We start from the raw sequence: 22,658 nt of genomic DNA on the forward strand, positions 1-22,658 counted from the left end.
GTATCTCCACAAGCCATAATTCTTCCAGGGCTTATGGAAGAGTGGCAGTACTGTATTTCTCAAGCATAGTGAAACACAAAAACCTTCTTTGTACCAAGACAGACTATTCCAGCTGAGTTTTGTCTACAGTGATGGGCAGGTGTCAGACTTGTAGGATCTACTTTGTTTTCTTCCCTAGAACCTTGAGGATCTATGCCTCACAAATAACCCAGAGATGCATTTTAAATAAAAGCACACAATCTACTCATGTAAAAACATGCTGAATTCCGGACCATCCGTGGGCCGGATTGAGAAGGCGATTGGGCCGCATCCGGGTCCCCAGGCCTTAGGTTGCCTACCCCTGGTAGGTTGAAAGGTTGAAAGCAGCACTTTGCATTGGGCCCATTTTGTAAGCAGGGTTTCAGCATAATTTTTGAAGATGCTTTTTTATTAAGCTTATTTGTGATACTTCTTCTTTTCCCCGATATAAATAAGCTTGCTTCTTACTCTTCTATTAACTACAGTGGTACCTCTGGTTACGAACTTAATTCGTTCCAGAGGTCCGTTCTTAACCTGAAACCGTTCTTAACCTGAGCTACCACTTTAGCTAATGGGATCTCCCACTGCCACCGCACAATTTCTGTTCTCATCCTGAGGTAAAGTTCTTAACCTGAGGTACTACTTCCGGGTTAGCAGAGTCTGTAACCTGAAGTGTCTGTAACACAAGGTGTTTGTAACCCGAGGTACAACTCCATACTTTTCTAGCATCCATCTCCGTGTATTTTGTATGAAAAGGAAGCTACCAAATGTGACAATGTAACCTACATTCTTTTTCTTACCTTCTGAATTTTTGCATTACTGTTTTCACTGACTGCTTTCTATGAACAAATGAACGAACAATTGATGTGAGTTGTCATGACATGATGTGCCTGGGGCACTTTGATCAGTGACCTTCCTACCCTGTTGTCATCTTCTTCTCTTTACAGAAATGATGTTCGATGCCACAGTGGCACCCGGGGCTATTACTTAGAGGCTGCCCATAAGCATTGCTAATTACAGTGATTACTTTGGCCACAATCCAGCCAAAGTTAAGCACTTTTAAGTCCCATTGATTTCAAATCAAAACTAAGTGCCAACATTTAAATCAATGAGTTTGAATGTGATGTTTTCACACACAAAGTAACACCCGGAAGTGTCTAATCGAATCTGTCTGAGGTTACATGAAGGCAAGCAAATTACTCTATAAATGTTAGATTTACCCAGACTGTATGGAAATAACTTTTATAAAAAGACCAGGACAGCACAGAGAAACTACTGAAGTGACAGATGTGACTGGGGCGCTTGATCTCCCGTATTTGGGCAGAAAACCAAATATTTAGACTCTGTTATACTGTATATACTATACGGCGTTTCCGTGTGCTGCTCTGGTTTCACCAGAAGCGGCTTAGTCTTGCTGGCCACATGACCCGGAAGCTGTACGCTGGCTCCCTCGGCCAGTAAAGTGAGATGAGCGCCGCAACCCCAGAGTCGGCTGTGACTGGACCCTAATGATCAGGGGTCCCTTTACCTTTACCTTATACTGCTCATTAGACTTTGGCTGTGTGGCTTTCTTTGAGACAGAAATATGTTACTATGTGGGGAAATGATTTTTTCTCTCTTTTGTCTAGAACTTTTAAAATTTCCTAATCAGTAAAGAAGCTGTACTTTGCTGCTTTTAAACATATGTATAGGAGTGTGAACAGTGGGGGATCAGATAAAACATAGTTGATATAGCCAACAATAATGCCTTGTTACTTTTTTTTTTTTTAATCATTTTGGGTGTATTCCGGAAGCACCCATTGCCTCATTCATTTCTGACATCTCTATGTACAAAAGTACATTACATCCACATCGTTCCCCAGCTCGTTCTACCAAGCTTGTAACTCTTATCAAAAAGAGACATGAGATTCATCTGGCATGACTTGTTTGGGGAACTATAAAATAAGTAATTGCTTCCTCCTAACATTTCCTTGTCCCTGTTACTTGCATTCTTCTAAAATGCAGACCTCACAATGGATTCTTTGTTCTGGTTCCATTCAGCTCCCCCTCCCCATAAGGCATGTCTGGTCCTTGAATAGTGCATTGTGCAAGGGAGGGGGCCCTTGATTTGCGATGTCCATGGTGAGGGGATGCGGAGGCCAGTCCCATTTGGTGGAGCAGGTGGGGTTGGCGACTCTTTGCATTGCTCTCTTCTGCCCCCTTCCTTCTCACACCTGGGTTTCCTACTCCCACACCCACCAATGGTATGAGGCAAACAGACAAAACTTTTAGTCATTTTGGTAGAGATCAGGCATGTCCAACAGGTAGATCTACTGGTACATCGTGTGGTGTTCCTGGTAGATCCTGGTTGACCTCTGGCTCCTCAGCCTTACAAAATCTCCTTACAAAAAAGCAAAAAAAAATCCCACCAACTTTGGCTTCCTAAAAAAAGCTCAAGCTCCACAACTTTGGCTTCCTAAAAAAAGCTCCACAACTTTGGGTAGATTGCTGCCAGTTTTTTCATACTGTGAGTAGATCGCAGTCTCTTGGGAGTTGGATGTCCCTGGTATAGATGAATACTGTTCACATGGAATCATACCTGCAGCATCTTATCCAAGGAGGCACACAAAATTAATATGCATGCAGTGTGAATTTTCCAGTAGCCAAAAACTAGAAGGTGTAAATTCTGTTGCATTATGTTTTATGGTTTTTTATATTAAAATACATTTCTACATACCACCTGCTACATAGAACATATGCTGACAGTGTACAAAAATAAGCTCATAATTTGGTAACACTCCCAAATTAACAGCAGTTGCACGATATTTCTTTCACGTAGTAATTAAAAACCACAGCAGAGTACTTCTGGAATGTGAAATTGCATAATAGTATGGGATAGAGGCTAGAACAATACAGAGGGAAATTTAATGCTGCCATCTCCAGGTAGCACATAGAATAGCATATGTCCACTGAGATCAATTTACCTAAATTCATGTTTTTAATGAGTAATGGAGTGAACAGACTCCTCCGTACGATTATATACACGGGTGCACTGCCATGTAGAGAGACTAGTGTACACTGGATGTGTATGCAGGAAGTCAACAGCCATTTCTGTGATCACAATGGCTGAGGTGAGTGTGGCAGGGATGAGGGCTTCATGTACAGACTCATCCCACCTCTGAATTGCCTGCTGCTTTCCCCTGGGGAAACCCATGGTTTAGTGCTGAATCAGAACCAATGGCAACCAGGTTTGTCTCAGATTGCTGTTTGTTCCGATTTAGCACTAAAGAGCAGGTTTTCCAGGGGAAAGCGATAGGGCAAAGACAAAATCATTTGGCACAAGACAAGCGGAAGTGTGAATGAGCCCTGACTCACCCTAGACCTTCTATATGTACCTCTTACCCACTTACACAATCACATGGAGAAATCTGAAAGAAAAAACTGGCTACTAATATATGAAGAGCAGAATGCCACTGTATATTGGTACATTTCTTATCCCAGAAACCTGGTTAGCAGGAGGAGAATTTTATATTATTACAAATCTGACAAGTTACTCCTCTTTCTGTTGTATTACAAATGTCCTTGGCAGTTTGTTGTATAGGTGCAAGCAAGGTTGGAATGTTTTTGGTGTGTCAAAAGGTTGTGGACAGGAATCTCTAAACATTATGGATTTCCTTCTTCATGTTTTGATATGCCGCATTTTCATTTCATGCACATTTCTTTTGGTGGTACATGGACATTTCATTGGAAAGAGATGTAAAGCATCAAAGAACTTCTCTGGCTTTGCCGCCAGGCTACAGACTGTCAATGAGGCTCTGGAAATTTATCTGTGATTGGTTTTTCCAGGAGCAGTGGCCCACGTGTCAGAATAGTTAGGAGCTGCTTGGTTGCAGGGGTGCCAACTTGAATAATAGGCCCAGGTCAGCCCCGCCCTGCATAATCAATCACATGATGTGGCACACACACACTATTTGAATGGCAATTCCCATCAACTTTTTTTTGGGGGGGTGGCCCCCTCAAATTTTTTTTGCGGTGGGCTAAAGACTCCTCAGCCCCTAGGAGTTGGCTCCTGTGCTTGGTTGCCAGTTCCTCTTTTGTATAGCTTCTAAATGTACAGGGTGAGTCTTTTAAAAGAGGCCCCGTGGAACATGTATACTCTGTATCCACAGAGCCTCTTTTAAAGGACTCACCCTGTAGCATAGCTTCTTCTTTGCGGTGCTCGGTCCACTTCCACATGGAGTAGAGCACTGGAATGCATGCAGTCTGAATACCACCAGGCAGTGCTTATAGTCTTTCTATTTAAGCCTGTGTTGCGCAGACATGGGGTATAATTTAATTTCTGCATGATTTGCTTGTTAATTGAGTATTCTGCTTTCATTATATTTCCCTCCTAAACTGTTGTTACTAGGCTGCAACTCTTGGGAATTGGTGGGATAGAAAATGAACTCAGTGAATAACTACAGTGGAACCTTGGTTCTTGAATGGCCTAGTTGACGAACAAATTGGCTCCCAAACGCGAAAACCCGGAAGTAAGAGTTCTGGTTTTTGAATGTTTTTTGGAAGCTGAATGTCCGATGCGGCTTATGCTTGAGTGCAGGAAACTCCTGCAGCCAATCGGAAGCCGTGCCTTGGTTTTTGAACATTTTGGAATTCAAATGGACTTCCGGAACAGATTATGATCGAGAACCAAGGTACCACTGTAATTGTCTTCTAGAGTGAGCCCAGTTTACTCTGTTCTTTGCTGCTACTGGAAATCTTTTCTCCCACTATCAGAGGCTGATGGAAGCACGCAAACTGAGGATCCCTCTGTGCAGCACATGAATTTGGAACAGAACACCACAGTTGTGTTGTTATGAATCGTGTTGGATCATGTGTAATTTGCACAGTGTTTTACAATCTTAATCTTACTGATTACTGCAACATTAGAGATAATGCAATATTCTAATTTTACAAATAATGAAAGGAAATTGAGAAATGGCAAATTGCCAGATAGTGAGCTAGTTATGGTAATTCATATTAGGATTCCACCCCCTCCCAAGTTGATCTCCTATTTAAGTCCAAAATCAATTTTAGTCTTTTCCTCTTAATATTGTAGTTCAGGCTCAAGGTAAGCCCTGATAATGAACACTAGGTATTTTCAGAGTATCCATTGCAGGTACCCTGAAGTTGTAGCACTAGCCGACTCTGGCCTGATTTCGTTGTTGCTCTTATTGCTGCAGCATGAACGGCAGCAAAACGCTTCTTTGCCATGCTCTTGGCCCCTTGCCGTATGTAGCGCTTAACATTCATAACATCTGACCGAAAAGGCATAATGTTGAATGTGTGAACGCATTTAACATGCCTGATTTTTTCTTACAACAATAGCAGCTCTCTCTTCCTGCAGCCCAAGAGGGATTGGAACCTCAGCTTTGTGGTAATGGAGTTAACTCTTACCTCCCTCTGCAGTCCTGCCAAAAACCCTTCCTCCAGAAGCTTCTATTAGCTCAGGGGTCAGCAAGGTTTACCTCGCCGGGGCCGGTTCACTCCAGCAGAGATCCCTCCGTGGGCTGCATTGCGTGTGCACACCCCCGCAATTTCCGGTGTCTGCGTCTGCGCAGATGCAATTTCTAGCGCCGCAGAAGCGAGTCCCCACGCCACGCAGGTTTAGTATAGCACGTGGGGACTCGCCAAGCGGGCGGCTCGGTTTGGGGGCAGCTCGTGGGCCGGTTAAACGACCCCCATGGGCTGCTTGTGGCCCATGGGCCTTAGGTTGCCTACTCCTGTATTAGCTCCAGAAGGCAAGCATGCTGGGACTGTTGCGTGCGTGAAATGGTTAACCTGTCCCCCCTCTCTGTGTGCTGCAGTCCCGATCCTGACTGAATGTCCCTGCAGCTTGCTATTGCTAAAATAAACAACAGCTGCTGTGTGCATCTGCATGCTCACATCACACCTGTTTGGACCCACAGTCCACATGCCAGAGAACCACTTGGGGCGTCTCTAAGCTCATGCATTCAGCCATAGGGGTTGCAGCCCTGGCTCCCTCCCCTCCCCTCAAACAAGTATGGTTATTTTGCTCCGTATGTTGCCTGCAGCTCCGCAACCCTGCAGGGATTTTTCAGCAGCAGCCACACCGCACAATAATGTGATAATCTGACCTTTGACTCTATGAGGAGGGGGAAGTCTTCAGTGGTTTTGCTTACACACAGAATGTATGTAACTAATTTGTTCACCTCACTGTGTTTCACCATGTTACTTCATCATCCATGGTACAACAGCCTTTCAGTCTCCTCTGAAATGTCACTTGTGGACAGTGAGTGACACTGTTACTCATTCTTGAGTTGAAAACAGCTAATTCTGGATCTGCAGTTAGTGGAGACAGTCTAGTTCCAAGCAAAATCTGGAGTGGATTGTCATCTGGGTTGTGTGCAAACTGGCAGGTGAGGGGGAGCAGGCTGGCTGAGCTGCCAAGCCCCAGCCCTGCTGGCAGGTCACCTTTTACAGCACTCTATGGGTTTGAGGATGAAGGCTAGACATAGGGGGCCTCCCCTGCTTCAGGGCCTCCCAGGACATTGCTGCTTGGCTGTTAGCACATGAAAATTATAAATGCCTGAATAGGTCTGCCAGTGGGAACCGTGAAAGGTTTCTCCAACAGTGTGCCTCCAACAGGATGCCTGCATGAGACAAATCCTCTTGCAGAATTCAGTTAGTTTCTTTATGCAGTTTGCAGCGAATTGTGATCTAGACAAATAATTGACTGCTGACTCTCACCACCGCTAGAGATTTACCATGTACATGTTGACATTTTTTAGATTATGAGCACATGGGCAAAGAATTGTCATTTTAAAATGTATTGTATCGCTCAGTAAGGAAAATACTGTCTTAGGAAGCAGCTTTGCAGCATTAATGGTAGTATTAGGAAGATTAGTTGTTTCCAACATTTTATTATCCCCTCCTTCCAACTGCATTTTGCTGCCTCCTTCCAAACATCTTGTGCCAGTTGTGATATGATCACTGATAAAGCACAAGGGTAATTCTGGTTCTAGGCTGCAACCCCACTAGGGAATAAGCACCGTAGAACAAAATGGAACTTTCTTTTGAGTTAACATTTATACAATTGTGCTATAAAAGTCCCTTCTCGTCTTCAGGGGATCCTGGGAATTGTAGTTTTATGGAGATTTAGGGGATCCTAAATACAGAATTCCTACATGATCATCCTACAAATCCTAGGTTGTTTTTCTTTTAGGAAAAGCCATGGGAGTTGAAGTGGCATAAAACCAATGGTTATAATTGTAGCTTATATGACCTGTCCTAAAGGGATTATCATTAAAGGGCTGATATAGTTCCTCTTTTGGTTTCTGGACCAGTTGGAAGGAAGATTGAGCTGAATCAGCTCAGTACATGTGTGCCTATTTTCCGCTCCTACATTTCTTTGCCTTTTAATAAGATGAAAAAGATTCCTGTAGCCTAATCTGCTGTTCTTTTCTTTTGTAGATAATTCTTGTAAGTTCTTCCCATAATGACCTGGATCAGAGTCTTTTTATTAGCACAGATGAAGGAGCAACTTTTCAAAAGCAGCCTATTAATTTCTTTGTGGAAACCCTGATTTTTCATCCAAAGCAGGAGGATAAAGTGCTTGCCTACACCAAGGAGGGGCAGGTAAGAAGGGTCAAGGGGTATTTTGACATTTCTGAAATGTTATACCAAAATAAGTTCTAACCACTTTAGAGGAATAGTATTCAGATAAGGTTGACATTATTTAGCAATGGAAAATTATTATTCAGGTCATTCAGTGTAGGCTGTACCCTACACACATCCATCTCATAGTATTCTTCAACAGTTAGTGTTTCACAGCTGAGTAACTGAGCAGAGTCCATTGAACAGCATTGGGTTTGAGATGACACCAGCCAGTAAGGAAGTGATATTAGGTATATGAAAGTCATGACGATAAATGTAAATGTGTGAATGTACATGTGTTATGCTATGATTATTTATATGAATCTAAATGCTGCTTCTTTTTTGGTCATGTTTTGTTGATATTTAAACAAATTGAAATGAACTAAGGGATGGCAGCCAGTAATTTGATCACCTGGACAGCTCGCTCGCATATTACTTCCAGCCTTGAAAATTCATTTGCCTGTGCTTATTGTACTTTGTAAGAAGGATTAAATAAAAACTGTACTAACATGTTCTGCTTTTATTATATTTTAAGCTTTATGCATCTCTTGACTTGGGGACAAAATGGACACTCCTGCAGGATCACGTGTCAAAAGACCATATATTTTGGTAAGAAACATAATGTTGGTCTCCAGAAATTAGAGTTAAGGCAGATCTTTTGTTGGTTTGTTAGTGTGGTTTGATGAAAATTATACTTGGATGAAGGAATACACTACTCCAGGGCCGGGGAATCCTTGGCCCTCCATACTATTGGACTCCAGCTCCCATTAGCCCCAGCCAGCATGGCCAGTGTTCAAGGATTCAGGGAACTGGAAGTCCAGCAACTTCTTGAGTGACCTGTGGTTTCTGTAGACATGGTAGAACAAATAGATACAACTAGTCCTGCTTCTTCAATGGCCCACTCTTCAGTGGTGTCACCCTCATCCACTGATTTGGTAGCAGTATGTGAGCTCTGATTTAGACAAAGAACTCGAATATTGCAAAGGCTTTTCAATTCATTGCAACAAAGCAGAAAATTTTGCGCCTGCAGATCTGAGCCCTGTGTCAAAGGTAACTGAGAAACTTCCTCAGCTCCACTAAACACTAGATAATAGATAATATACTTATATTTTATATATTTGATTCCACAATCTGATCCAGTTATTTCAGTATAATTCCTTGAATCACTACTTTTAGTGAGGATTCATATAGAAAATTAATTGATGAAAAATGAATGTGAGAAGTATAGAACACACAAAAACATATATCAGGGCACAGGTCACTTGGGGAAAATAATATTGTGTGCAAAGTTGGAGGTGACCACTGCTGGCTTTGTAAAAAAATAAATAAGTGAGACTTCTATCACATGTGCCCTAAGGCAAAAAGCTTTTGGTATATGGCAGAAGTGGGGATACTCAGGCCCAAGAACCCTCTTGACTTCTCTGTTTGGCCCTTGAAACTCTCCCCATGCCCCGTCATGGGCCCTTCTTTCCACCCTGAGTTTGCCTGGCTGGAACAAACTCTGATGATGCTTCTTGCTTGCCAGGATGTAGGATGGAAAGCAGTGTATTAGTGTGTGTAGAAACTAACTGGTTTCCACTTCTGCCTCAACTGATGATGATGGATCGTTCCTGTCCTCCAGGACTGAAGAGAGGCTTGGATAAAAAGGAGGAGGGTAAGGAGGGCATAGAGCCCCCCGAACCTCCTCAATAGGAATTGGGGAGACTAAGATACCTGCAGGTGCCTGTGGTGCCCAGGTTTGTCCCTGCGGGGGCAGGCAGGGGGAAGTGCTGGGTGAGAGCTTCTCCATTGTCGGTCTCAGTGCATGGTAGAGCTCCTCTTCGAATTTTGGCTAACTTGAATAGAAGTTTAAAAGGCACTCTTTGGGCAACATATTGAAGGGATTCCACAAGCAAATCAGCTGCCGGCTCAGAGGTTTGGGACTATGAAGGTATTTATTTGAAATTTCAATGACTTGAAAGGACAACTCCTGCTGTTAACTGGAATTAGAGGCAGTGGGGCAGATTTTTTTGATGTTTTACTTGGAAATTGCCAAGGCTTTATTTTACTGCCCCCCCCCCCAAAATGAGGATTAAAAAGTGAGGAAAGTGCTTGGAATGTGAAAGCAAAGCAAATAACAATGGCATATAATTTATCCATTAGAGAAATGGAGGAGAAGAGATCGCCTGAGTTGTGCTTGGTGACTTTGAGACTTGTTGAATTTGCAGTGGATCATCTTGACAAAAGACCTCAGAACAAAATTTGAATTTATGTTGGAAAGACTGGAACTGATCACTATGTTCAAGGAATAGCCATGAGGGATTAAAGTAAATAGTAAGTCGGCCTGAAGAAGTGAATATATTGGTGTAGTGGTTCATTTGGAACTGTAAGGGGCAAGATACATTTGCCCTCAGACAAAAAGGTGGCCAAGTCTTTTATGGTTGGAATTCTCCAGGAAATATGGTAATATGGCACATCTCCTTCCTAACACAAAGGGTTGGTGGTAAAAGCTTTATCTCCAAAGGAATGTAACTGATGGCCTTGAAAGGTTGGAGCAAAGACTGAACATTAAAAGGAAAGAGTCTGGTTTAAGGATGAGTCTCCATTGGAAGGATCTGTGCAGAGATTGGAAGAAAATGAAACTACATGCAAGTTGGAAACACGAAAGATTTAAACTACTATAACCTCACTTGTTGTTATTTGATATAGTTTTGTTTTATTTTTATGCAGGAGTTGGTAAAGGTACAGCTGAGGGATGAGGAATTTGCTTAAAAAATGGATGTTAATTGGTGATAAATTTGTAAAATAAGCAGCATGTAAAAGGGATGAATTGGAATACACTATATGTGAAAGAGTGGGAAACCACTTTTGAAAAAACTGTATTAAATTTATTTTAATTTGGTTTTGATGTGTTATAAATTTGAATAGGAATAAAAATTAATTTGCAGAAAAAACCCTAGCTGACTACATTTGTTGCTCCACCCATTTTTGCTTCCATATGGGTCTCAGAAGGTTGTTGAGAAGGGAGTGTGGCCCTGGGCCCGAAAATGGTCCCCCACCCCTTATCAGGGCTGTCAGGCAGGCAGGATCATCCACAGGGCGGGTGCCTCCAGCCAGTCCCTGACACCCCGGCGTATGATCACTGAGGTAGCGTAACTACTCTTGCAAATCCAAATGTCAATTAGCTCATTATGTAAAGTTCAATATATGTTAAATGTGGGAGAACAACAACAAAACCCGCTGCTGAAATAGAACTCATTAGAAAACTTGGTGATAAATAGTAATTGGCAAGCTTGAAATTATTAGCTGTGAGGATATATCATCATCATCATCATCATCATCATCATACCCACCACTCTGGGTGGCTTATAGCATATATAAAAACACAATAAAACATCAAACACTGAAAACCTCCCAATACAGGGCTGCCTTCAGATGTCTTCTAAAAGTTGTGTAGTTTGTGTAGTTTTTTTATCTCCTTGACATCTGAAGGGAGAACATTCCACAGGGAGGGCACCACTACGGAGAAGGCCCTCTGCCTGGTTCCCTGTAACTTGGCTTCTCACAGTGAGGGAACCTGCAGAAGACCAAGGAGGACCTCAGGTATACTGGGCTGAGGCCATTTAGCGCTTTAAAGGTCAGCACCAACACTCCGAATTGTGCTCGGAAATGTACTGGTACCAGTGAAGATCCTTTAGGACCAATGTTATGTGGTCTTGGCAGCCACTCCCAGTCACCAGTCTAGCTTCCCCCTCTGTCCCTAACCCACCAGAGATCATTGACCAGTGTGACCAAGACAGTTTCAGTCCCATGATGAGGTCTGAATCCTGATTGGAAGGGATCCAAATGGTTCGCATCCTCCAGGTGTGCCTGGAGTTGTTCACCTGCTCAATTACCTTGCCCAAGAATGGAAGATTTGAGACTGGGCGATAGCTGGCCATATTGGCCGGGTCCAAAGATGTTTTTTAAAGAAGCGGTTTAATAACCGCCTCTTTCAGCAGGTCTGGGAAGGCTCCCTCACAGAGGGAAACATTCACCACCCCGCAGAGCCCATCGCCCAGCCCTTCCCGGCTCGCTTTTATGAGCCAGGATGGGCAAGGATCAAGGAGACAGGTGGTTGGTTTCACTTGTCCAAGCAGCCTGTCCACATCCTTGGAGGTAACAGATTGGAATTGAATTCTACATGTTTTTTTTAGATATATTAAAATATTTGTTGTTGTAGTAAATTGTATTATTTTACCACTTTGGTGTTTGCTGCCCTGGAAGGGTAGGTGTAACATTGTAATAATTAAATGATAAAACCAACCGTGATACTAAAATGTTGAAGTATCAGGAAGCACTGATTGGTTGGAAGCCTGTGGCTACCTGCATTAAGTGGCAATAAAGAATTATAGGAATAGAGTTTGATTTCATGATTCTATAAAAATATTAATGATATATATCTGAAAGAAAATTAGGCTGGAAGTCTTCAAATGATTAACTTTTTTGAAATGTAGTCTTTTAAATTACTCCACCTTTGTATTGACTTTGTATGTTCTTTGATGTACAGCTTTCAGTCTTTAATATTATTCAAAACATTGTACATCTGTACAGCTTTCTATTCTGCTTATACCTCATTTGCCTTTGTTCTTCTGTGTTCTTTATAGAGATAAATAATTAAAATAAAAGTAAAGAAAATGCACAGTGTGGAATGCAGGACAGAAATGTCATAAGCAAGCCTATTTAGTAAAAAAAAACCCAGAGCCCATAAATTAAACATACACTGTTGTGAAGATCAAGTTATTTTCTTTCTCTTCAAGTAACTCAAAGTGCCAGAAGACATTAGCCTTTCATGCTAATTAGAGCAGACTGCTTATTCGGTACACTTTTTTTATATATAAAAATAATCCCCAATAGAGCCGTATGTAGCAGCAGCAACAACAACATCTATTGAGCTAGTTGTTTTATTGTACTTATGAATAATGCTGTTTTGACTGGATGATCGAGCGGTGGTTTACTTGTCAATCAACACTGCAAATAATAAATCTTGACTTGGTTTATGTGTTTGGGTAAGCTCAACGTTAGCTTGGTGCAGAAGGACAAATGGAAGAAAATTCTCTAGGGCCATCTGTGATGTTAGTGAGGATTTTAGGTTGTTATTCAAAGGATGACATTTCTGAAATCTCTTGGATCAGATACATAAGAGTGAATGCCCCGTGGGAGGGGGGTAATTAGAAAATAATAATTACACAGATATGACAGATTCTGTCTGGTTAGAAAGCTTCATTTGTGCAGTTTAGAAGAGTTTACAAGAACTAAATCTGCACAAGAACTGAATTTGCTCACACTGCTAGGAATCAAGTGTTGACTGGAGGCAGGAAAAAGTTGGCCAGAATCTCTTAAGGGTTGTTTTGGCTATAATACAGCCTTGGTGGCTAAATGTGGGTTTTGGAGGCAACCCAATTATCCAACAAAGCCTGCTGCATGAAATGGGAACAAATGGTCAACAAGAACAACAAGAACAACATACTCCTGTCAAGTCCAGATTTTTCTTGACACATTATTCTCTGTGTCATTAGTACTGAATCATAGAGTTGCAAATTTAACACCCTTAATTTCCTCAAGACTTTAGGGAGGATTGTATGTACACCTATTAATTTGATATGCTGTTGAGTTTGTTTCTTTCTTTATTAAAATTAGTTAACTTCCCATTAGAAATACCCACAATGGTATGCAAGAGTGAAAAAATAGGTATACAAAGAAATAAGAAAGGAGACAACCTACGCACACCCAGACAGGAATAACAAAAGCAGTGCATCATAACTAAATGCAGGCTCACCATGTTCAAATAAGAACTCAAAAAATTGTAGAATAGAAACAATTGGTTTGTTTCCAATGCTGCCATTCTGCTCATGCACCAGTGCTTCCCCCTACTCTTCTTTCCCCCATAACGCCCTCAAAATCTGCTCCAGATGTTTTGCGAGGGAGGGGGAGCAGAGGAGAGAAAGGGCAAGTCCTGTTGTAGAACTGAAATGCTTCTCACGAAGCACTGGATGCAACCTGCTGCCTGGCAGGCTTCTCTAGGGAAACCTCCTTCCTGCAGATCTACCCTGACAAGGAGAGCAGAAGCTTCCCAGACAATTCTCCATAAGGGGGACTGAGCCAAGGGCATTAAGCGCTTTAGACATCGCATTCAGCACATTGATTTGAATTTTGTAATGGTTACACTTTCTGAAAATAATCAGACATGACTATTAGAAATAACTATTAGAAATTTATTTCCTGCTTTTGTTATTTTGAAAACAAATACAATTACTTTTTAGAAAAGGAAGGATTATGTAGAAAGGAAAGGATGAGTGTCATGAAGGGAAGGCCACACAGAGGCTGCATCAACAAGCTTTATTTCAGAGCCTATTTCTTTTCTGCTGTGGTTCAGCTTCCACTACCACCTACGTTGTTTGTCTTGCTATCTGCTGTGATTGAAACCAACAGTTAATTATGTCATAGTGAAGGGATGGGGCTTGACTGCCCTGAACTGCCTGTGTATTATATGGGAATGCATATTTTTGCATGTGTGCACTATGGGAATGTATGTGTTGCTTGCATGTAACCTACAATGGAGTTTTAGGGATACTCTGGACTCCTATTTTTGTGTTTTTTACCTTTTACATTTTTTGAGATACAGTGGTACCTCGGGTTACATACGCTTCAGGTTACATACGCTTCAGGTTACACACTCCGCTAACCCAGAAATAGTGCTTCAGGTTAAGAACTTTGCTTCAGGATGAGAACAGAAATCGTGCTCTGGTGGCAGTGGGAGGCTCCATTAGCTAAAGTGGTGCTTCAGGTTAAGAACAGTTTCAGGTTAAGAATGGACCTCCAGAACGAATTAAGTACTTAACCTGAGGTACCACTGTATTATACTTAAAAATCAGGAGGCAGAAAAAATGGTGTTTTGCTTCATGTTGTGAGCAGTTGCATATAAATCCTTCTGTTTACCCTCTGCCCTGAGCTCCTTGGGGAGGAAGGGCAGGGCATAAATATAAGTAAGTAAGTACCCAAGGTCTATAGCTGTCCTGCGATAAGTTTTGGTTTCATTATGCTCCCAGGGCAGTTGATGGAGTTGATGAAGACCCTAATTTGGTTCACATGGAAGTCCAAGATCCCAGAGGAGGTAGGCATTGGGGAGGTGATCCCCATTTCCTGTTTTGTTTTATTTAGAAACACACTTTTCATATATCATAAATTTGTTTTACTTATATGTATTCAGCAGGACTATTTTATCTCTGTTGCCTTGCTACTGCAATGGCTGGATGACCTGTCATTGTCATTGTGAACTTGTGTTGATGGTTGTGGCTTTTCAGATAAGATAAGTCAAATCCTTGGCTGCAGACGTACTAGCTCACATGGCAAATATATATATAGTGTGAGGCACAGAGTTCACAGTGCAGGCCTTCTTTGTACACAATTACAAGTGAGGATATGCAAATAAGAATTAGGTTGATGGAGGTTTCCACCAAGCAGTCCAGCCCAGCAAAGCTGAGCTCCATTAAGTATACTAACGTTGCCAGATACCTAAGAGGTGTGTAAGACCTCTGTGTTAGGAATGTTTCTACATTACTGTAATGTAGAACTATAGGATGAATTTGAAGTTCTTTTTGAGTTAAAGTCAAGCCACCATACTCTGCTTTATTGAAAGGGCTATAAAGATGGTGATCTGTTCTTGCTTTTTAATAATGAACATGTAATCCTAATTTTGAGTGAATGCTGAGCTAAGGTCAAGTTCATGTGCTGAAATAATATGTGGATAGTGTCCTTCTTGGGCTATTTGGAGACCTGAGAAAGAGTTGCTTCCTTCTACCAGTGCTTAGAACAACGAGTTCAAGCAGAATATGCTTCAGGAGCTGACTGTCCCCTCACCCATTGCTCCAAGAAAGGAAGAGTGGCCTTCCACTGCTGCTACTCAGTACCAACCACCTCCAGAAGATGTAGGCCATACTACACATAATGCTAATCCAGGCTCAATGATACAACTGGGGAGGTAATTTCAACCTTTCTGGAGCTGCTGTGATCAGCAAAATCCCCTGGCCACCAGGCTGCTATTTGCATTGTGAGGAAAGTCTTCATTGGTGGGAGATTCCCACCCTATGCAAATAGCAGCCATGGGTGTGTGTGGTTTTCTAGTCTGCACAGCAGGGAAAGGGTTTAAGTCTACTTACCCTTTTAGTCCTGAGGACACACCACAGCTTCTACTTGCATTTGTAAAAAAGATCCACCCAGCTTAAAGTTACGTGATTCAGTGTCATGGGTAGCTTGCCTCACAACTGGCAAACTGCTTTAAAAGGAGAAAAGCAGCTGTCAAAGAAGTCAGGCACAGGGCAGCAAAGCAGTTCTAATGGGCTCCCATCCATCCCCCAGAACCCCTGACTTCTGAAGGAGGACCCCCCACCCACATTCATATATCACTAGCTACTGTGTGATAGATTTGTTGGGCAAACCTTTTGTGGCATGTGCATTTTCACAATAGGTCAACTTAAACTGCTTCAGGAAAAGAATGTTAGTAGTTTAAAATAGCGCATCTGTTATTTATTTGCATGGTACCTAAATGTTTCCTGCCCTCTCTAGGCTTTCGCTACATGGCTTGTCAAATTCAGAACTGCTCAGATAAAACACCGAGAGCCCTCTTCATTGATAGCATTGACAAAAACTCATTGACAGTGCAGGATGACTACATATTCCTTCAGGTAATGCCACTCATGGAAGGTAAGTTACAAAAGTTTTAATGCAACCCTTAGCATATTTGCTCCCATAGCGTGGGGCTTACTGGCCAGAAAGTTTCGGTTTGTAGCCTACGTGACATAAGGACCATCAGAACCAAAACGGAAATTTATTACAAGGAACATCTTTTAAATGGCCACATAACCCATTATGTTTCTTTGAAGATCTATGACAGGCAAAAGTGCTAATACATCAACATGCAGCTTCTTTTGCCCCTTTTATAAGGTCTTCAGTCAAGGGTCACTTGCAGTTGATGAGAGGTCCCTGCATTGCCTGTTGCGCCACCCTCCAAAATAAGGCCTTTTCAGGTTAGGGACAAGGTAACAAAGGGTGGAAGACATGGGGGGGGGGGCACACACACGAGAGTAGCAGTTTGAGTCAGGCCAAGCTGGGATGGGGTTTGAACCAAGTTGACCTGGTGTCAGGGTTGGTTCAGATGCAGGTCAGCGCTCAAGATGCAGAGACAAGCAGAAGTGTTAGCTCTTTATTCAAGAAAACAGCATACCAGGCAGCAATGCCCACAAACAAGATTGGCCCCCATGAAACAGTTGCCAGGACTGTTGCCTTCTCCTTCTCACTAAGTCTCCCCACCAGCTCATGTCTCCCAAACAGCCTTAACCTATGTCAGGGAAGGGCCACCTGTGCTCGTTGTTATGCAAACGCAAAGCTCTCCTTGACCTTGGAGATGGGGGGGGGGGGACGGGAGCTTACTACAGTAGGAAAGACAAGCTTTGTGGACGTGACTGCAGCCTCTGGCCCCTCCTCCTCTGCTCCGTGTCCTGAGTCTGCATTGCTTTCTTTGCTCTCACTCAAGCCTGTTGCTTCTGCAGCCTCCAACCCTTCTGCTCAGCTTCATCCTCTGACCTGTCCTCAGTGTCTCACCGCCACCCTCTGGGCTCTAAGCCTTCCTTCTCAGAGCCCTAGTGGGCCTTCTTAGTGGACTCCCCAGATGGTGCCTCCCACCACGCCTCTTCATGCAGCTAGTCCCTGATATTTGAGGCCTCCTTCAAGTGGAGCAATTCACATTTCAAGTCCCCACTTTTGAAAAGTCACTGCCTCTCTACTCAGCAGGTCAAATTTCATATGGAAAGGAGAATTTGTCTTCAGAGAGTGAGAGTCTCTTTTGAGGCCACCAAGTGAATTCATGGTGGAATCAGGATTTGAACTGAGAGCTTCTTGATTTGTACCTCTACACTATACCAGCATTATGTTGAGATGCTATATAGTGACATTGAAATTTCTAGTTTTAATCATCAGTAATGAGCTTTGTTTCTTTAATAGTTAGAAACTGATGATACCCACTATAAAACGGTACCAACCTTTTCTCTTTCACAGACATCATCAGTAAATCAAACAAACTATTATGTGTCTCACCTTCGGAATGAATTTGTACAGATGAAATTGCCAAAGTATGCATTACCTAAGGTAATTATCCACAAAATTCCTGTCCCTTTTCTTAGCCCAAAGTAGACTTGTTCTGTGCTTTGCTAGATTTCCCCACTAATTATTCTGTGCAAATGTTTAAATACAAGTAGCTAGCTCCCTGGTTGCATCCGTTCGGCACATGTGTGATCATTGACATGTGCTTTGTTTTCATCTCTGGAAGGGGGCAGAATGGGGCAGGGCGGGCTTGTACACACACCCTTCTAAAAAATGTCCATTTTACAGCCAGTTACCTGTCAAATCTCTGGCCAGCCTCATTAAGATTCTCTTTTACTGAGCTGCCTGGATAGGACGATATAACAGAGTGAAGACACTCTGTATATGTGGACAACCACAGGTGGAGGACATCTCACACTATTTACTATACTGCCCACTCTACACTGGACCCCGGAGGCAATTTCTCACCCTACCACCCGTACAGGAAGGATGTCTCTCCCCAGCAGAGAAGATCCTATGACTTCTTAGCAATGTAAACATTTCAATGACTCACAAAATAGCCCTTTTTGCTCTGGTGGCCAAAAAGATCAGAAAGACAACCCTGGACAAAATAGCATTGAACTGTAAGGGAAACACAGAGATCTAAATAGGCACTATTATTTGTGGTGCAGCATGTCATTACATATATTTATTTTTTATTCAGATTTGTCATGGCCAATGGCTAGTACAAAAGTTATTTACTTACACACCCCATCAAAGCACTCGGTGTGTCAGAACACAACCACCACGCAAACAGGGAGTTGCTTGTTGTTTACTTGTCCCAAACTGGTAGTTGTTCCACTTCACCCACAGCCCAACACTGAAATACCCTTATATGAAATTGTGGGAAGTGTATCCCCACATTCTGCCTGTGTGTAATAGTCTCCTCAGAGCTTGAGGTGTAGATATCTGGAGGATCACCTACTTCAGTATCAACATGTTGTCCATGCTTCGGGATCTTCTTTGGAAACCCTTCTCCATGGGCCCCCACTTCCTGAGATGAAGTGGATATAATCTGCAAAGAGGGCCTCCTCAGGTTGCTGCCAGATAGCCTGTTTATTAAACATTCACCCTGCAGGGACATTTGACAACATTGACTATGCATTGAGCGTCCATTATTATTTGTATGTGGATGTGTCAGACAATGTTGTGTCAAGCGAGAGTGAGTGATGTTGATACCTGATAGGTTCCAGAGAGGATGCACTGAACTCAGGAACCTATCATGATCAACAGTGACCATGGGCTTAGCTAAGTCTGCCTTTCCCAGTCCTCAGAATTAGATATCATCAACCATGGCTACAAATTCCGTCTCAGTCCCATACACAAGTTTAGACCTCAGACTGGGCATCTGATGTGTGTGGCAACCATCTATTCTACCACTTCAACCCAAAAGAAGTAGATAGAGGGCAGTTGTTGTTGTTCAGAGCATAATTTCTTGGTGCTTGTTTCCTGATGAGAGGGGGTTACTACATTTTAGAGAACCAGCCTTTCAGAGTATTCACTGCCTATGTTAACTGGCACAAGATCAAACTTCTCATTCATCAACTTGGATTGCCAGGGGCCCAAGCTACTTCTGATTCCCTGCAGCTTCACAAGCACTTCTGCATCACTGATTGATGCATATGATCTTTCTGACAAGTCATACCCCCATTCAGAATCCAACATGGGTAACTTGCTGTATAAACACACAAGCAATCCCAGCTCCCCCTTTGCAGAGGCTATCATTTCCGTTCTCCACAGTCCATGTATCTTCCTCAGAGATGTTGTATCTTGTAATCATATGGAAACAACAGAGTCCTATCTATTTTGTATAGCAGATAATGTGCTAGCAGATAAAGCTACATATTCTTTACCCTTCAGTTTTTCTGTTCCAAATAATACATGTGAGATTGGTCTGTGGGGTGAGAATTATAATAGGTTTTTTCTGGCATCTGGCAAGCGTGAGTTGGTTGTAAATGCTGTCCTGTCTGGTATACATTTTATTTTGTATTGATCTTTTCCCCTTCAGGATTTACAAATTATCAGCACTGACGAGAGCCACGTGTTTGTGGCTATCCAGGAATGGTATCAGACAGATACTTACAACCTTTACCAGTCTGACCCACAGGGCGTCTCCTATTCCATTGTGCTAGAGAATGTCAGGAGCACCAAGCAGCCTGAGGAGAATGTGCTAATAGATATTCTGGAGGTAAAAGGCTCTTCATTTATTAGGCCCTCGTTTTGGTGACTCTTCTTGTTCCTTGATCCTTCTCCTTTGACTACTTTTGAATCAGAACGATTGTTCCTCTTTTTGCTATAATGGAATAGTCATGTTAGTATAAATACACCCTTTTGTGAGGGTGCTGGTTGAACTTGTTGTCTCTGGCCGTGTGGGGGGGGGGGGAGAGAGGGGCAGAGAGAGAGAGAGCCTTTGGGGGTTCGTGGATCTCCTCCAACCTGCAGAGGGAAGATTGTTCAGTGTGCAGCCTCTATTTGCATTGGCCTCACACACGGAGTGCCAGACCTCTTAGTGTCTTTCCGCATGATATTTTCTAGACATCTGAAATCTTATATGTCTGTAACCCAAAGAATCTTAATTACTAGAAAAATTGGGCATTTGTACTACCCCCCCCTTTCAAAATAAGGGACATGACAAATGCCCCCAAGTAGATAAGGTGCCTCCAGGAGGTCAGAATTTGGTATATAACTAGTGTGCTCTTGATTACTAGAAAGCCATTTCTGAGCTTGGGAGGAGAGGGTGTTGCGGGCTACCCCCTCCCACACACGCGGGGGCTGGCCTTTTGCCCCCGCGAGAACAGGGAATCCCCGGGCGTGCCTTCGACCCAGCCCGCCAATCGGCAGGCTGGGGAGGCGGGGCCTAGCCTATTTAAGGGCAGGCACGCCCGGGGACCGCTTTCCCCTTTCCAGCTGAGCGGTTTTTCCCATCCCACCCACCCTTTAGGCTTAGCTAGCTATGACTTTGCTATGGACTCCGGTTGGTCACCGCAAGGGGCCTGGTAGGAATTTTTCCAATTTGGCGCACTTCTAGCCTTTTGGTTTTTTCACCTACCTCGTAGCAAACGTCACAACTTCCGCAGTATTGGCGGTTAGGCATTGGCAGGGGGTTAATTGTTATGCAAATGAAGGGGGGAAGGAAGCGCCATCACCTTCCCCCAATGAAAAGGGTAGTCCGGTAGAGGACTCCGGGTGGCGTTGCCTTGTCCGAAACCTAGGAAGGTAAGGGCCTCTGGCACGCCCCCGAGGGGTGACACCCGTGGGATCCTAGTTGGCGTACTTCAACAGGACTCCCACGGCTTGTGGATACCCTTCCCGGTCTCCATGCCGGGTAGTCGATAGGAGCCAATGCCTAAGGCCAATACCTTTCAATTCTGTAATCAATAAAGTTGTGGCCTTTTTATGCCCATTAACCTTAAATAATGTGTCCAGTGTCTTCATTTCACATGGGGGAGGGGACTTGCCACGCAACTGCATATTTCTGAGCTGCATATTTGACTCTCTCAGAATAAGAGGTAAGAATTGCCTCCCAAAGTATTTAAGGTATTTGCACATTATCTAAACAGCTAAAATTTAGTGCCCAATATATCCTGAGCACTGTTTAGCCATAGACAGAAGACGGATCTCTAGACCTATCCTTTGTCCCTATGCTTAGCGGAATATTCAGTCTTACGCATGTGAAATACTTATTCTGCATCTGGTACAGTTACCACATGCCCAGACTGGTCCTTGGATTGGAGGGCATAACCATGGATTTCACATTATTTAATCTAAAGAACTTTCAGTGATATAAAAATAAATGGTTATGCAGATAAGCAACTGGCATACTTACTTTTTTGTTATTCAGTAGCAAAAACTGCCATTAAATATATGTTAGAGAAGGCTATGAATACTGCTTATTAACCTTTCTACATTTTGTGTTTGTAATGTAGATTAGGGGAGTCAAAGGAGTGTTTTTGGCTAATCAAAAAATAGATGGAAAAGTTACCACTCTTATAACATTCAACAAAGGCCGTAACTGGGACTATCTGACACCTCCAGCTGTTGATATGAATGGTAAACCAGTTGACTGCAAACCGGTAAGCATCTCCACCCCTAATTTGTAATGGCAAAAATAGTTATAATATATTACAGGTGTTGTGTTTTTTCTCCACCCTAAAATGTTTGTTCAGATTTTAAGGAATTAATCTAAACATTCAGCATAACAATCCAATTTTCCTAGTACCTTTTCAAGCTCCAGATGAAGAATTTCACAGTTTAATGTTCCTCCATGAGACAATTCCCTGCACATAAAATGCTAGCAGTCAGTGAGAAGGCCAGCCTTGAACTCTTCTCCTGGACGTGCAACTTTTCTAGGCACGGTTACATTCCTCAGCCCCCAGGGATGCTGTCCGAAAGGGATCCAGTACAGCAGGAGCTGCATGTTGTGGTTCTGCTGGATGTTCAGACTGAGTCTCCTGCTCTGGAATTTACCTGGATTTGGAACAAGTTTTGATTGATCAAATATACAAATCTGATTAGAATGAGAGAGAAAATAATATTCACTATCTTTCAAGCAAAACAGTATTTGTTCTTGCATAGTATGACCAGGAAATTTGAATATGAAATTTGGATGTGTCTTTCTTCTATAATCTCAGCGTCCCTTGAGACCATGCAGTTTTTCTTCTTCTATTGCTGTTTCATAGAATTGATGAAAATAAATAAAATAAAAAACAGGATCCATGCTATAACATAAAGCAGCGAAAGTTTAAGCTCAACAACCCCATTAATTTTGTTTAAATGGCCAGTCACATACAAATTTTCAGGTCCATTGAGAGCTGTGTTAAAATATTATATTAACTTAGATTTCTGAAAAGTAG

The 22,658-nt window shown here is 42.6% G+C and overlaps 1 protein-coding gene and 1 long non-coding RNA gene across 3 annotated transcripts in view; one reads left to right on the forward strand and one right to left on the reverse strand.

Moving 5' to 3' along the window:
- Positions 1 to 669, reverse strand: part of LOC309347998 — an 83,649-nt gene extending 82,980 nt beyond the window's left edge. Inside the window, exon 1 of the long non-coding RNA XR_014159120.1 lies at positions 510 to 669. This is a non-coding gene — a long non-coding RNA (uncharacterized lncRNA). The remainder of the gene's footprint in view (positions 1 to 509) is intronic.
- The window catches only part of SORCS2 (sortilin related VPS10 domain containing receptor 2), a 135,740-nt gene that overhangs the window by 59,229 nt on the left and 53,853 nt on the right, over positions 1 to 22,658 (forward strand). For both annotated transcript variants that reach the window (XM_081872638.1, XM_081872637.1), the window contains 7 exons: positions 7,468 to 7,632; positions 8,186 to 8,259; positions 14,718 to 14,782; positions 16,234 to 16,352; positions 17,722 to 17,811; positions 19,814 to 19,993; positions 21,732 to 21,878. In XM_081872638.1, coding sequence (XP_081728764.1) covers positions 7,468 to 7,632; positions 8,186 to 8,259; positions 14,718 to 14,782; positions 16,234 to 16,352; positions 17,722 to 17,811; positions 19,814 to 19,993; positions 21,732 to 21,878 — 840 coding nt within the window. The remainder of the gene's footprint in view (positions 1 to 7,467; positions 7,633 to 8,185; positions 8,260 to 14,717; positions 14,783 to 16,233; positions 16,353 to 17,721; positions 17,812 to 19,813; positions 19,994 to 21,731; positions 21,879 to 22,658) is intronic.

Source organism: Podarcis erhardii (assembly GCF_964252035.2).
Source record: "Podarcis erhardii genome assembly, chromosome: 8".
NCBI lineage: Eukaryota > Metazoa > Chordata > Lepidosauria > Squamata > Lacertidae > Podarcis > Podarcis erhardii.